The 14,927-nt window shown below is 38.9% G+C and overlaps 1 protein-coding gene across 5 annotated transcripts in view; it reads right to left on the bottom strand.

Moving 5' to 3' along the window:
• The window catches only part of LOC149116146 (uncharacterized), a 47,637-nt gene that overhangs the window by 20,929 nt on the left and 11,781 nt on the right, over window positions 1-14,927 (bottom strand). For 4 of the 5 annotated variants that reach the window (XM_089282092.1, XM_089282096.1, XM_089282093.1 and 1 more), the window contains 3 exons: window positions 14,517-14,567; window positions 14,114-14,143; window positions 4,573-4,632 (listed from right to left, as the gene is read on the bottom strand). In XM_089282092.1, the coding sequence (XP_089138218.1) occupies window positions 4,573-4,632; window positions 14,114-14,143; window positions 14,517-14,567 (141 nt within the window). The remainder of the gene's footprint in view (window positions 1-4,572; window positions 4,633-14,113; window positions 14,144-14,516; window positions 14,568-14,927) is intronic. The other variant, XM_089282095.1, reaches the window with a different exon arrangement.

The raw sequence follows: 14,927 nt of genomic DNA, 5'->3' as shown, positions 1-14,927 counted from the left end.
CAGTATAACCTGCTAAAAATACCCTTATTTAGAGCTTTAAGGACTTAGAATTCTAAAACGGCATGGTGAAATTGTTTACATTATCAAATTTTGATGAGCAGGATAAAATGAAACTTTTGGCAAGGTTTTAAAAATTCTGTTGATGGGGTTCAGAGCCGTCTTAAAGTTTTGAAAATTTAAGATGGCTCCAATACCTATGTACAGATTTTTTAAACTTTGCCAAAAGAAGTGTAAGCTTTTCTATAGGTCAGTATGATTTTGTCAAAAGTAGAAGCTACTGATTAACGTTGTCACATTCGAAAGTGACAAGAAAACAATGGCTCTGGGTGCGAGATGTTTGCGACTGTTCAATAAGCGTGAAATTTCTTGACTTTCAACTCAAATTTCAGTCAACGTAAAAGCATCGTTCTATTGCTTGTAAATTGTAGGTTTTCATCCCTTTTGGTCATAAATAGGGTATATTTTGTGTACTCTAGTCTTGAGCCTGGTATGTTTTTTAGAAGAAGCTTCATTCTCAGATAATAAAAAAGGTAGGAAAAATCGTAGATTTTGGTCATAAATAGGGTTAGGGCTTTGCGAAGCGGGCCGCACACTCCCATCCAATTATTCTGGGAATACCCCCCGGTTAAGAGTATCTAATTATTGTAGTTTGCTAAACTTCATCAATTTTATATTGTTATGTTTATTCTGGGTACAATCGATTCTTTGTTTTTTATCTTTACCTCATCTAGCAAGTAGGGCCCAAGAAGCTCCCGATACCGATCTTCCAAGCTCAGTGACATATCTGAAACACAGTAACCTAGGCTCGCGATAGGAGCATTCAGTGATAAAATATAAGCCTGCGTGCAGGTCATAAATGAGATAGAAAAAAATCGCAGATTTTGGTCTCATGTAGGGTCAGGGTTTGGGAAGCGGGCTACACACTCCTATCCATTTTTGTCTGGGAGTACCTTCCCGGGTACGCAGTATCCAGTTATTATACGTTTGCTAAATTCTACCTGTCAACTATTTCCTTTCTCAGTCAGCGTCTGAACGCAGGCTAGTATTAATATATCTATGCTAGGATTTGTATTCCTATCGTGTAATCAGTTATTAACTCTATTGGTAACGACTAACTTGTATCAGTAAAATGCTTTACATTAAGTTGCTAATTTCGAGTCTCTGTTAAAGAAGAACAAGGGAGATTTTTTTTGAGGGGTAATTGATGAACTCTTCTCCCACTATCTATAATCTAATGGTCAATTCCTATGTCTGCAGAAAACGCTGCGTTGATGGCAGTATTGGCCAAGGCCCGAAAAACACCCTCTCTTTACGCCGGGATAGTTTTGTTTGCGCCGACGAGTTCTGTGATCCGATTGAAACACTCTCATGCAAAGTTTTACGGACACTAGTTAGACTACGAGTAGTCACTCTTTCGCTTAGTCCGTCGTGCGTGAAGAGAAAGGAAACGTCGAGGAAAAAATGGCCGTGCCAAATGCTGGCAGCGAGAAGCCAGGATTTCGCGAGGCAATTTTTACCTCATGGTATGACGTAAGTCATGGTATGGGGTTTAGGGTCGAGGGGTGGAATTTAGTTAAAAATCACTCACTCACTTTGTTAGGCAATTAATTTATGCATTAAACCTGGATTAAACACGTTCTCCCATATCTCCCCCTCCCCGACAAGTTTGTCTTGTTGTTGAACCCGTTGTCTCAGTGTACGTATCTGGGGGGGGGGGGGGAGGGGGGGAGGGGGGTAGTACAAAGGCGAGAATATGTCCAACTACCTGGACAGATTCAAAATGGCGTCCTGTCCCTTTGAAGCGTGATAAGTTTTTGATACCAAACCTGATCGGAACATACCTTTGTGGAGCCAAAAATGGAAAGGAAATATGCTACAGAATACTCGACTGTAGAGAAATGGGCGTCAAAGTCCTAAAAGTGACGATAACACGAACGATTCGTGCGTGAAGCCCCGTTAAGTCCGCGAACATGAAGTACTGCAAATTGGTTAGCGTTAAACTTTGTTGATTTTTTCTTGTTTCATCCACGACTACGAAAACTTCGAAATGTGCGGTGTTTTGAATGCAAATCACGGACTATGGGACCTCTCGAAGAAGTGGTAGTTGGATGGAGGTTTAGGTTTCGGTAAAGAGCGCGGCTATGGACATCTTTGGGCGACGAAGAATCGACCGGTCACAGGAAGAAAGCAGTATGTTGAAATGAACGCTTTATCATCTGGGACAAAAGATAAGCTTTCCTCCTCCTACTCTGTACAGATATGACTTTAGTCAGTCTAACATCAGAACTTGCTATGGAACTGCTGTGTACATTAAGAATGATTTAAATCGTTCTGAAATTCCATGCAGATTTAATGTAAATAATGTAAATTACTGTAACAGTTCTCAGCCATCCAGTGCCAAATATTCATGTGGTGGGTATCTACCGATCAAAAACTGTTAGATTTTCAAAACTGAATGAAGCTCTTACTTATCTCCATAAGTCAGTATTGACAGAACCTACAATTTCTACTATATTGCTTGGAGATTTCGATATTAACCTGATGCAGGAAACTACGGAACAAAAAGCTCTCAAAGCATTTCTAATTACAAACAGAGGGTACACACAGTTGATTAATTAATCAGTATACTACTGACTAGCGTACACAAATAGATCACATTTATACAAATATACCCGAACGTGTGCAATCTGCCGGTACACTGGAGTCATACTATGGTGATCACAAGCCTATATACATTTCCCTGCAAGCTTTCTGAAGATATTATTTTGCAAATTAACTTTGCTTGTACACCTGAAAAAAATACATTCATGCACACAAAGAAACCAGAATTATTTATTGGATAGATAGACAAATTATACTTTTCATTCACTCCCTTTCTGTTTTTGACATTCCCAACTTCTTGAACTGTATGTAACTTTGCTATAATTTGCATATTAGAAATAGAGAGATTTGAAAAGCAAATTCACACATGGGTCTAAGAAAACTGCTACATTATTTCCCTCAAACCTTTCCATGAAAAGGACAAATCCAACCTCAAGCACAATGTAGAATAAGGTAAGTTACTTACTTCTGTTTAGAGGGGCACAAAGGAGGTAAGAGGTGGAGGGGGCAAAATAATACTGACTACTTAATAACCGAGAGTGAGGTCGTTACGGGAAAATCTCAAACTGAGGCCTTGCCGTATTGACCGAGCGATAGCGAGGTGAATACGATAGGCCGAGGTTTGAGACTTTCCCGTAACGACCGAACAGTCGAGGTTATTAAGTTGTTTATTATATGGCTCATGAATTAAAGAAAAGAAAAAAAAATATTCGAGCGGAAGTTGTCAATTTACATCCGGCGATGCGCGCGTTTACCGATTCATTCATCGTCTCTCTGAACTACACAGTCAGTGAACTTCACCACTGTATTACGCATTCCGTCAAAAACACACATTTCTTTACGGGAAAAGTGATTGCCACAGCCTCAAAAAGGTTTTTTAGTATCATGGTGCCACAACTTGATGGGGGAGTTCTTCCGACTTTTGTAGCGAAACGTCAACGCATATAAAAAGACAGAAAGTGCTTCAAAATAGTCCAAACCAACGGTCTTTTGGTGAAAGAAAATACTGATGCCTACTATGTTTCCCTGAAAAAACGAGCTCCGACTAAAGTAAAATATTTATTACCAGATGTTTGCCAAATTTTAGGGGATTTCACCGAAAGAAACGCGAGAAAATTCACTGTCAGTTTTACTATCTGTGCTCATGTTGACGTTGTGGCTTAAAACAGTTTGCAGCACTTTCCAAGACTTAGATTTTGATAGGTAATTATAACCACGCTTTGTCACTTGATGCTACAATTATGGTATCAAAAAAACTGTCCAATCATAGGTGAACACGTTATCATTTTCTTGACACAAAAGGTTACCATAGCAACAGTGTAACCTGCTAAGAACACCCTTATTTAGAGCTTTAAACACTTAAAATTCTAAAACGGCAAGGTGAAATTGTTTATATCATCAAATTTTGATGAGCAGGATAAAATGAAACTTTTGGCAAGGTTTTAAAAAATTCTGTTGATGGGGTTCAGAGCCGTCTTAAAGTTTTGAACATTTCAGATGGCTCCAATACCTATGAACAGATTTTTTAAACTTTGCCAAAAGAAGTATAAGCTTTTCTATATGTCAGTATGATTTTGTCAAAAGTAGAAGCTACTGATTAACGTTGTCCCATGCGAAAGTGACAAGAAATGTTTGCGACTGTTCAATAAGCGTAAAATGTCTTCACTTTGACCTCAAATTTCAGTCAAGGTATTAAGAACCGTTCTGTAACTTGTAAATTGTATGCTTTACTCTTTATATTGACAAAACTTGTGACCGAGAATCGCTTAATACATGACAACCGCATAAGGTCGACACTTAAGCGTGTCTCTGGTCAGCAGTATCCAGTTATTGTTGTTTTTTAAACTTCATATACTCTATATTCAAGTGAATAAATAACAGATCATATAAGTTTGAACTGCAGAGAAATATATGTCTTAAATTTTATATCTTTAAGTTTATGCAGGGTACAATCGATGCTTTCTGTTTTACCTTTCCTTCCCAGATATCCTTCGGATCCGAAGTATTCAAGTCCAGCTCATTGATGGGTATCTGCAATGCAAGTAAATCGGAAAGTTTTCTTCTAGAAGTGACATAACTGAAAAAGCGGAGCCTAGTCTCACGATAGGACCATTCAGTGTAAAATATAAGCCTGAGTGCAGAAAAGGGCAGAAAAGTTCATCAATTTTTACCGTTTCCTTACTTTGACCTGAAAAACCTCTGCAGACGAATTGGGCTGGAGGAGTTGAACCAGGGAGTCCAGATTTCAAACGTGTCCTAAACACTTACCACGTGACCTCCTGCGTTATTTTTCTGGGGAGGGGGGGAAGGTAATTGCTGCCCTCTCCTCTCTCCATGAAAAATCTAATGATCCATTCCTATGTCTGCAGGAAACTCTACGTTTACGGCAATTGGCAAAGGCCTGAAGCTAAAAAACCGCTCTTTAAGGATAGTTTGTTTGCGGCGACGAGTTAGTTCTGTGATCCGATTGAAACGCTCTCATGCAAAGTTTTACGGACACTGGTTAGACTACGAGTAGTCCCTCTTTCGCTTAGGCCGTCGACCGAGACGGGAGAGGAAACTTCGAGAAAAAATGGCCGCAACAAATCCTGGAGGTGAGAAGCCAGAAATTTTGCGCGGCCATACCATGTCGAGGTTTATTTACGGTCACGCTCGACGGACTTAGCCAAAGAGAGACTACTCGTAGTCTAGACACAGGTTATCTAAACACTGCATATTTCAATTTGTTACGAATATGTTCCAGTTGCAGTGCAGTTGCACCCTTTAAGAAGAAGAAAGCTTTTTCAAAGGTCAATATTATTTTGTCAAATTAGAAGCTCCTGATTAACGCGGTCACGTTCTAAAGTGACAAGAGAACATTGTCTCTGAGCGCGAGATGTTTGCGACTGTTCATGATGTTCGTGAGATGTTTGCGAAATGTCTTGACTTTGAACTCAAATTTCAGTTAACTCACAACGTGGCCTTCTACATCCTTTTTCTTGCCTAGGAACTTTTTTATTGGGGGTAGCAGGTGAGGTGGGTGGGGGGGGGGGGGGTTGGTAATTGCTGAACTTTCCTCCTCCATCAAAAATCTAATGGTCGATTCCAATGTCTGCTGCAAACGCTGCGTTGATGGCAATTGGCAAAGGCCTGAAGCCCAACACCCGCTTATTACGGATTGTTTTGTTTGCGCCGACGAATTCTGTAGCTTGTGTGACTGGCTATCTAAACATTGCATATTTGTTATGCTACAAATATGTGTCAATCGTACCCTTTAAGGTGGCACCATAGGGTGATCATTTATGGCGTTGCGCGCGGAAGTGCTATGTCAGTTGAATTCTGTTTTTGCATTCGCCTGTACACTCAGTCCTCTCAAATGCATTACATGTAATGAGCAATGATTAAATAGCGTTTCATTGTCATCTCTGTTAAAATTTTGGGCTTTAGTTTTGAATTATAAATGCCCAAACAAATGTGTTTTTTACTTTTTTATGGCTTTATTTGTGATTTTCTTGAATTTCCTTCGGCGAAATCTTCAAAAATTTTCACAGCACATCGCATCCTGTGGGATACGAATTTTACGCACGAAAAAGTCACATGGTTAGTACAGTCAGTTTTATCGATTTTTGCAAATTTATGTTTTTTACCGCTGCGAAAAAACTTGTCCTATAGATTTCCCTGAAAAAAACGAGTTCCGACTAGAATAAAATCTTTCTTACCAAAAGTCTACCAAATTTTAGGGAATTTCACCGAAAAAAACGCGAGAAAATTCACTGTCAGTTTTGCTATTTGTGCTCATGTTGACGTTATGGCTTAAAACAGTTTCCAGCACTATCCAAAGCCACGCTTTGTCACTTGATGCTACAATTATGGTATCAAAAAAAAGCTGCCCAATCATAGGTGAACACGTTGTTATCATTTTCTTGACACAAAAGGTTACCATAGCAACAGTATAACCTGCTAAGAACACCCTTATTTAGAGCTTTAAAGACTTAAAATTCTAAAACGGCAAGGTAAAATTGTTTATATTACCAAATTTTGATGAGCAGGATAAAATGAAACTTTTGGCAAGGTTTTAAAAAATTCTGTTGATGGGTTCAGAGCCGTCTTAAAGTTTTGAAAATTTAAGATGGCTCCAATACCTATGTACAGACTTTTTTAACTTTGCCAAAAGAAGTGTAAGCTTTTCTATAGGTCAGTATGATTTTGTCAAAAGTAGAAACTACTGATTAACATTGTCACATTCGAAAGTGACAAGAAAACAATGCCTCTGAGTGCGAGATGTTTGCGACTGTTCAATAAGGGTGAAATTTCTTGACTATGGACTCAAATTTCAGTCAACGTAAAAGCATCGTTCTATTGCTAGTAAATTGTAGGTTTTCATCCCTTTTGGTCATAAATAGGGTATATTTTTTGTACTGTAGTCTTGAGCCTGGTACGTTTTTTAGAAGAAGCTTCATTCTCAGATAATAAAAAAGGTAGGAAAAATCGTAGATTTTGGTCATAAATAGGGTTAGGGCTTTGCGAAGCGGGCCGCACACTCCCATCCAATTATTCTGGGAATACCCCCCGGTTAAGAGTATCTAATTATTGTAGTTTGCTAAACTTCATCAATTTTATATTGTTATGTTTATTCTGGGTACAATCGATTCTTTGTTTTTTATCTTTACCTCATCTAGCAAGTAGGGCCCAAGAAGCTCCCGATACCGATCTTCCAAGCTCAGTGACATATCTGAAACACAGTAACCTAGGCTCGCGATAGGAGCATTCAGTGATAAAATATAAGCCTGCGTGCAGGTCATAAATGAGATAGAAAAAAATCGCAGATTTTGGTCTCATGTAGGGTCAGGGTTTGGGAAGCGGGCTACACACTCCTATCCATTTTTGTCTGGGAGTACCTTCCCGGGTACGCAGTATCCAGTTATTATACGTTTGCTAAATTCTACCTGTCAACTATTTCCTTTCTCAGTCAGCGTCTGAACGCAGGCTAGTATTAATATATTTATGCTAGGATTTGTATTCCTATCGTGTAATCAGTTATTAACTCTATTGGTAACGACTAACTTGTATCAGTAAAATGCTTTACATTAAGTTGCTAATTTCGAGTCTCTGTTAAAGAAGAACAAGGGAGATTTTTTTTGAGGGGTAATTGATGAACTCTTCTCCCACTATCTATAATCTAATGGTCAATTCCTATGTCTGCAGAAAACGCTGCGTTGATGGCAGTATTGGCCAAGGCCCGAAAAACACCCTCTCTTTACGCCGGGATAGTTTTGTTTGCGCCGACGAGTTCTGTGATCCGATTGAAACACTCTCATGCAAAGTTTTACGGACACTAGTTAGACTACGAGTAGTCACTCTTTCGCTTAGTCCGTCGTGCGTGAAGAGAAAGGAAACGTCGAGGAAAAAATGGCCGTGCCAAATGCTGGCAGCGAGAAGCCAGGATTTCGCGAGGCAATTTTTACCTCATGGTATGACGTAAGTCATGGTATGGGGTTTAGGGTCGAGGGGTGGAATTTAGTTAAAAATCACTCACTCACTTTGTTAGGCAATTAATTTATGCATTAAACCTGGATTAAACACGTTCTCCCATATCTCCCCCTCCCCGACAAGTTTGTCTTGTTGTTGAACCCGTTGTCTCAGTGTACGTATCTGGGGGGGGGGGGGAGGGGGGGAGGGGGGTAGTACAAAGGCGAGAATATGTCCAACTACCTGGACAGATTCAAAATGGCGTCCTGTCCCTTTGAAGCGTGATAGGTTTTTGATACCAAACCTGAGCGGAACATACCTTTGTGGAGCCAAAAATGGAAAGGAAATATGCTACAGAATACTCGACTGTAGAGAAATGGGCGTCAAAGTCCTAAAAGTGACGATAACACGAACGATTCGTGCGTGAAGCCCCGTTAAGTCCGCGAACATGAAGTACTGCAAATTGGTTAGCGTTAAACTTTGTTGATTTTTTCTTGTTTCATCCACGACTACGAAAACTTCGAAATGTGCGGTGTTTTGAATGCAAATCACGGACTATGGGACCTCTCGAAGAAGTGGTAGTTGGATGGAGGTTTAGGTTTCGGTAAAGAGCGCGGCTATGGACATCTTTGGGCGACGAAGAATCGACCGGTCACAGGAAGAAAGCAGTATGTTGAAATGAACGCTTTATCATCTGGGACAAAAGATAAGCTTTCCTCCTCCTACTCTGTACAGATATGACTTTAGTCAGTCTAACATCAGAACTTGCTATGGAACTGCTGTGTACATTAAGAATGATTTAAATCGTTCTGAAATTCCATGCAGATTTAATGTAAATAATGTAAATTACTGTAACAGTTCTCAGCCATCCAGTGCCAAATATTCATGTGGTGGGTATCTACCGATCAAAAACTGTTAGATTTTCAAAACTGAATGAAGCTCTTACTTATCTCCATAAGTCAGTATTGACAGAACCTACAATTTCTACTATATTGCTTGGAGATTTCGATATTAACCTGATGCAGGAAACTACGGAACAAAAAGCTCTCAAAGCATTTCTAATTACAAACAGAGGGTACACACAGTTGATTAATTAATCAGTATACTACTGACTAGCGTACACAAATAGATCACATTTATACAAATATACCCGAACGTGTGCAATCTGCCGGTACACTGGAGTCATACTATGGTGATCACAAGCCTATATACATTTCCCTGCAAGCTTTCTGAAGATATTATTTTGCAAATTAACTTTGCTTGTACACCTGAAAAAAATACATTCATGCACACAAAGAAACCAGAATTATTTATTGGATAGATAGCCAATTTAAATTTTTCATTCACTCCCTTTCTGTTTTTGACATTCCCAACTTCTTGAACTGTACGTAACTTTGCTATAATTTGCATATTAGAAATAGAGAGATTTGAAAAGCAAATTCATACATGGGTCTAAGAAAACTGCTACATTATTTCCCTCAAACCTTTCCATGAAAAAGACAAATCCAACCTCAAGCACAATGTAGAATAAGGTATATTACTTACTTCTGTTTAGAGGGGCACAAAGGAGGTAAGAGGGGGAGGGGACAAAATAATACTGACTACTTAATAACCGAGAGTGAGGTCGTTACGGGAAAATCTCAAACTGAGGCCTTGCCGTATTGACCGAGCGATAGCGAGGTGAATACGGTAGGCCGAGGTTTGAGACTTTCCCGTAACGACCGAACAGTCGAGGTTATTAAGTTGTTTATTATATAGCTCACGAATTAAAGAAAAGAAAAAAAAATATTCGAGCGGAAGTTGTCAATTTACATCCGGCGATGCGCGCGTTTACCGATTCATTCATCGTCTCAAACTACACAGTCAGTGAACTTCACCACTGTATTACGAATTCCGTCAAAAACACACATTTGTTTACGGGAAAAGTGATTGTCACATCCTCAAAAAGATATTTTGTTATCGTGGTGCCACAACTTGATGGGGACGTTCTTCCGACTTTTGTGGCGAAACGTCAACGCATATAAAAAAGACAGAAAGTGCTCCAAAATAGTCCAAACCAACGGTCTTTTTGTGAAAGAAAATACTGATGCTTACTATATTTCAGAATGCACTGTTCAGAATAACTCGATCTTCGCATTCGCTTTCGACAATATATCTTCGCTTTCTCCATTCTGGGGTTTATGGATGAACTTTTCAACTTGAACTTGAACTTCTAAAACTTCTTGCAGTTATCAGAAAGACGGCTGCCGTCAAAAAAACCGCCCGATTGTTTGCATCTGATGATCCTGGAGGCTGATTTACACATGCTTGTGTTAAAGCGAGGGAATCTGTTTGGTGAGAACTGTGACGGAGTTCAATATTTCGGTAATTGTTGTGACTAAGATGATAACTTATAAGTTTCTTCGTGGTGTTCTGCTCAGGATGCATGACAGATCTGCCGATGGTGTTTTTCACTCAGCAATTTTAGCTTTACTTAAGACTCGTCAAAGTTTGATGGTTTTTCACTAGTGCCCGCCAAGGTTACCGACTGGTGGGTCAAAAACGACTTCCATATAAATTTTATTAAGGAAAAATCTCTAAACTGTTAGCTACTCGGAATTAAATTTTCTTCCTCTTACTGTTTTTAATCGGCTTTCATCGTTTCAATGCGCTTGAATTTTCAGAGCCGTGCTCTTCCTAATTTGCATAATCCGTAATCGGCTCGTGGGCATTACGACTGCTTAATGATCGCTCGGATCTCGCTCTTAGCCAATCAGAGCGCGCGTTATATCGGCCACAAGCCAAAGCCATATAATAAAACTAGATAATTAAGCGTATTAAGTTCATTTGTGCACTTGTAAGTTACATTGTAATCCATTATTTTTTTTATGGGTATTTGGGTGCAGCATTTCCTGCTGTCAACAACTGATGCGCATGAAGTATGGAAACGACATTAACTCTGTAGTATCTACAACCACAATAATTATGCAAGTGGCAGAGACAAGATGGTAACAACACGCTTGGAGTTGTTATGTCTATAAATTAGTTTACAACTGTAACAAACTGAAACGCTTTATTCGGATTTGGCAAGAACACAAGTTATCAAGTTCTTGCTCCATGGAAAAATGTGACAACTACAGACAACTATACCAATTTTCCTCAAACACACCAAGATCCCAAAATGCTAAACTTTTCCGAACACAGAAAGAACAAAAGAAACACGACTGCTCACAACCATATGAAATGAGTATGTTCAGCGGCATATAATTAGAAAATTGGAAACACATTTTACAACTCCAGCCATTACTGTACAAGAATGCCAACACTGGACCTCACCACCTCCTTGGAAATTCAGTGACAAAGTAAACTTATTATGCTGTACTGTAGTAAAATAATGACATAAACTGGAGCCAGAAAAAGAGTGGATAAAAAAGGGAGAACTGCTGTTGCAGCAACAAGAAAATTTGAATACTTAAGAGGCATCATAAAATCTCAATAGCATTATAGAGATCAAAACACACAAAAGTGAGTGTATAATGTACAAACTGCCTTGATATAGTAGTAGCTACATGTAAATGTCTAAAGTGAACTTACTACTTCTCTATCAAGGATACCAATTAAAACGATGTACATCTATTCCAATGTTTGACTGTCAAATTTTCTTTCCTGCATATTACACATAATGTTGACAAACAATGAATACAATTTCTTCTTGTTGCTGTCATTATACTTGAAGCATTTTTGAGTGGTACATTATGATAGTCAAGCAATATTCCAGGTCCCGGTTGTTCGAAAGCCGATTAGCGCTAACTCACGATTAAATTGTCCTAATCCACGGAATAAATTTGTCCTTCGATTAAATTCTGTTCCTCGAAGTTCGATTAGCACTATCCAAGGATTAAAATAAGGGTTAAATTTAACACACCTAGCGAAGTGGATTAACTCACTAATCGGATGAAAATGCGTTCAAACAAATCAAAATTGCGGACTTACAGTTTGTTGATTTTGCTTCAATGCCGGGCCTGGTAAGGAAAGAAAAGCAATTCGGGCTATACCTGACGACTTTTCGAAAATAGATGTTACTATTCTCTCACGGACGAGCTATCCTGCGTCCGGTTTTCCCGCGGTTTTTCTGGTTTTCACAACACAGACGGACCGCTGTTCGGCGATCCGCAAATTTTTTTTACACGACGAGCGCGAAGGAAGAAATTTTAACATTTCCACACTGAGGAGGATCTCAGAGGTAGAAATCGTTGCTCACTAGCCGCTGTAATGTAAAAGGAAAGATCAGTGGTGGAATTAAAGGCTTTTTTGGCTTGATAAAGGGGAGTATTTTATGAACAAAGTATTGTTAAAGTTTCGTTTACTATCGACCTTGCATGTTCTTCAAAAAGTTGTTTATCTCATTCGGCAGAATTATGATAGTCAATCTCCGCTTTCGCTTCTTTGCTTGGTTTAGGGCTTTCCTCTTTTCTAGAATTTTGCCTTAGCCAAGCATACTTTAGAAGCCCATCCGAATAGAGACTATTCTAAGTTTCTAAATTACAAAGAAGCGTTTTCAAGAGCTCACAGATTTTCCGGCTGATGCATGATTCAGTGAGCTCTGACCAGCGTTTATCTTGCACAGATTTTTTATCACAACTCCAATTTTAATTTAAGCATTCTTATTGGTTCTTATAGAAAGCAAAATTGGGCTTTTTTTTATCTTTATTCAACAATAAGTTCGTGTCAATTTTGTAGGAGCCGTCATAATTATCCCTTCCCTCCCCTAGTGCTACACCATTTTCTTCCACTACAGACGGTTTTACCGACCTAATCTGAGTTTAATCGAAGAATAGTTAACCGAGGATTAAATATGTTTTCAGGAACACCATTTCATCTCCCGATTAGTTATCCCGGGAATAAGAAATTTAATCGCAGAATAAGCACTAATCTCGGGTTATTTTAATCAGCTTTCGAGCAACCGGGGCCAGCAGATTAAATTATATAAAAATAACTCGTCACAATAGCCTAGACTACTTGAATTCTGTCTTTTCTCCAAGAATCTGGCAAGCAGTTTATATCGGGAACTGCGCACACGCGAACAAGTAATAGTGGTATGGACGAAAAAATTTAGCCCGACACGAGACAATGCTTTTCTTGGCGCGTTCTTGTCTTACTTCCATCCTAATTCGCACTTAGTCTCGCGCGTGTTACTTCCTCTTTAGTCAATTTTCCAAGAAAAACAAAATCCAAATAGTATACATTAAAGTATCAATCCTTGCGATGAGTTCCACATCTAAAACTTATGTTTGCCTAAGCAACTCAGTAATTAAAAACGCCATTGATGCTTTTCTGACACATCTCTATCCCTCAAATTTGGACAAACCTTTGCCTATATCTTAACTAATTGTTCAGAAATTCAAAATTTAAGAAAATTTTTCGCCACTAACCCGCTCACAAACATAATAATTGTGCGACACGTGTGGCCTACGAATCAAAGGTAACTTATTGCAAAGAACGCCAGATCGCAGGTTACATCAAGGGTGCCATCAATTCATACCCGAGGTTGCTCTAAGGAGCCTTCGATTTTTGTCGAGGTTTATTTGCGGTCACGCTCGACGGATTTAGCCAAAGAGGGACTGCTCGTAGTCTAGACACTGGTTAGTAAACACTGCATATTTTAATTTGTTACGAACATGTGCCAATTGCACCCTTTAAGAAGAACAAATCTTTTTTAAAGGACAGTATGATTTTGTCAAAAGTAGACGCTCCTGATTAACGTTGTCACGTTCGAAAGTGACAAGAAAACAATGCCTCTGAGTGCGCGATGTTTGCGACTGTTCAATAAGCGTGAAATTTCTTGACTTTGAATTCAAATCTCAGTCAACATGGTAAATATCGTTCTGTTGCTTGTAAATTGTATGCTTTACTCTTTATGTTGACAAAACGTGTGTCTGAGACTCTCTTAATACCTGACAACCGGATAACGCGGAAACTTTGGCGCGTCCCTAGTAAGCAGTATCCAGTTATTGTAGTTTGCTAAACTTCATCAATTTTACATTGTTATGTTTATACTGGGTACAATCGATCCTTTGTGTCTTACCTTTGCAAGCTCTAGTGAGTCCTGAATTCTCTGCAATACAAGTTAAACGGAAATTTTACCTGTAGAAGTGACATAACTGAATCACAAGAATACAGGCTCGCCATATCTTTTGAACAATAAAGACACTTTATTTATTTATTTATTTATTTATTTATTATAGGACCATTCAGTAATAAAATATAACCCTGCGTGCAGGTCATAAATAAGGTAGAAAAAATCACAGATTTTGGTCACACATAGGGTTAGAGTTTTGGGAAGCGGGCCGCACACTCCTATCCAATTTTGTCTGGGAGTACCTCCCTGGGTAGGCAGTATCCAGTTATTATACCTTTGCTAAACTTCATCAATTTCATATTGTTATGTTTATTCTGGGAACAATCGATTCTTTGTGTTTTATCTTTACCTTTGCCTTAAGCGGCTCATGCAGATATCCCCTCCGTCTGTTCTCAAATCTCTGCAATACAAGTAAAACGGAAATTCTACCTGTGGAAGTGACATAACTGAAACACAGTAACCTAGGCTCCCGATAGGACCATTCAGAGATAAAATATAAGCCTGCGTGTAGAAGTCTACTATTTCCTTTCGCAGTCAGCGTCTGAACGCAGGCTAGTGAATATATCTATGATCTAGGATTTGTATTGCTATCGTATGATCAATTATGGTTAACTCTATTGGTAACGACTACAAAAGCGTATCAGTAAAATGCTTTACATATAGTTGCTGATGTCGGGTTGTTGTTAAAGAAGACCAAGTTCCCGTTTCTACCATGTCAAGCCGTTTGTAAATATTTAAGCATGCTCAAGACTTTTTAGAT

The sequence above is a fragment of the Orbicella faveolata genome, unplaced genomic scaffold (genome assembly GCF_042242905.1).
Source record: "Orbicella faveolata isolate gen_17 unplaced genomic scaffold, um_ofav_v1 contig_12, whole genome shotgun sequence".
Taxonomy (NCBI): domain Eukaryota; kingdom Metazoa; phylum Cnidaria; class Anthozoa; order Scleractinia; family Merulinidae; genus Orbicella; species Orbicella faveolata.
This window is presented reverse-complemented; position numbering and strand designations above follow the sequence as displayed.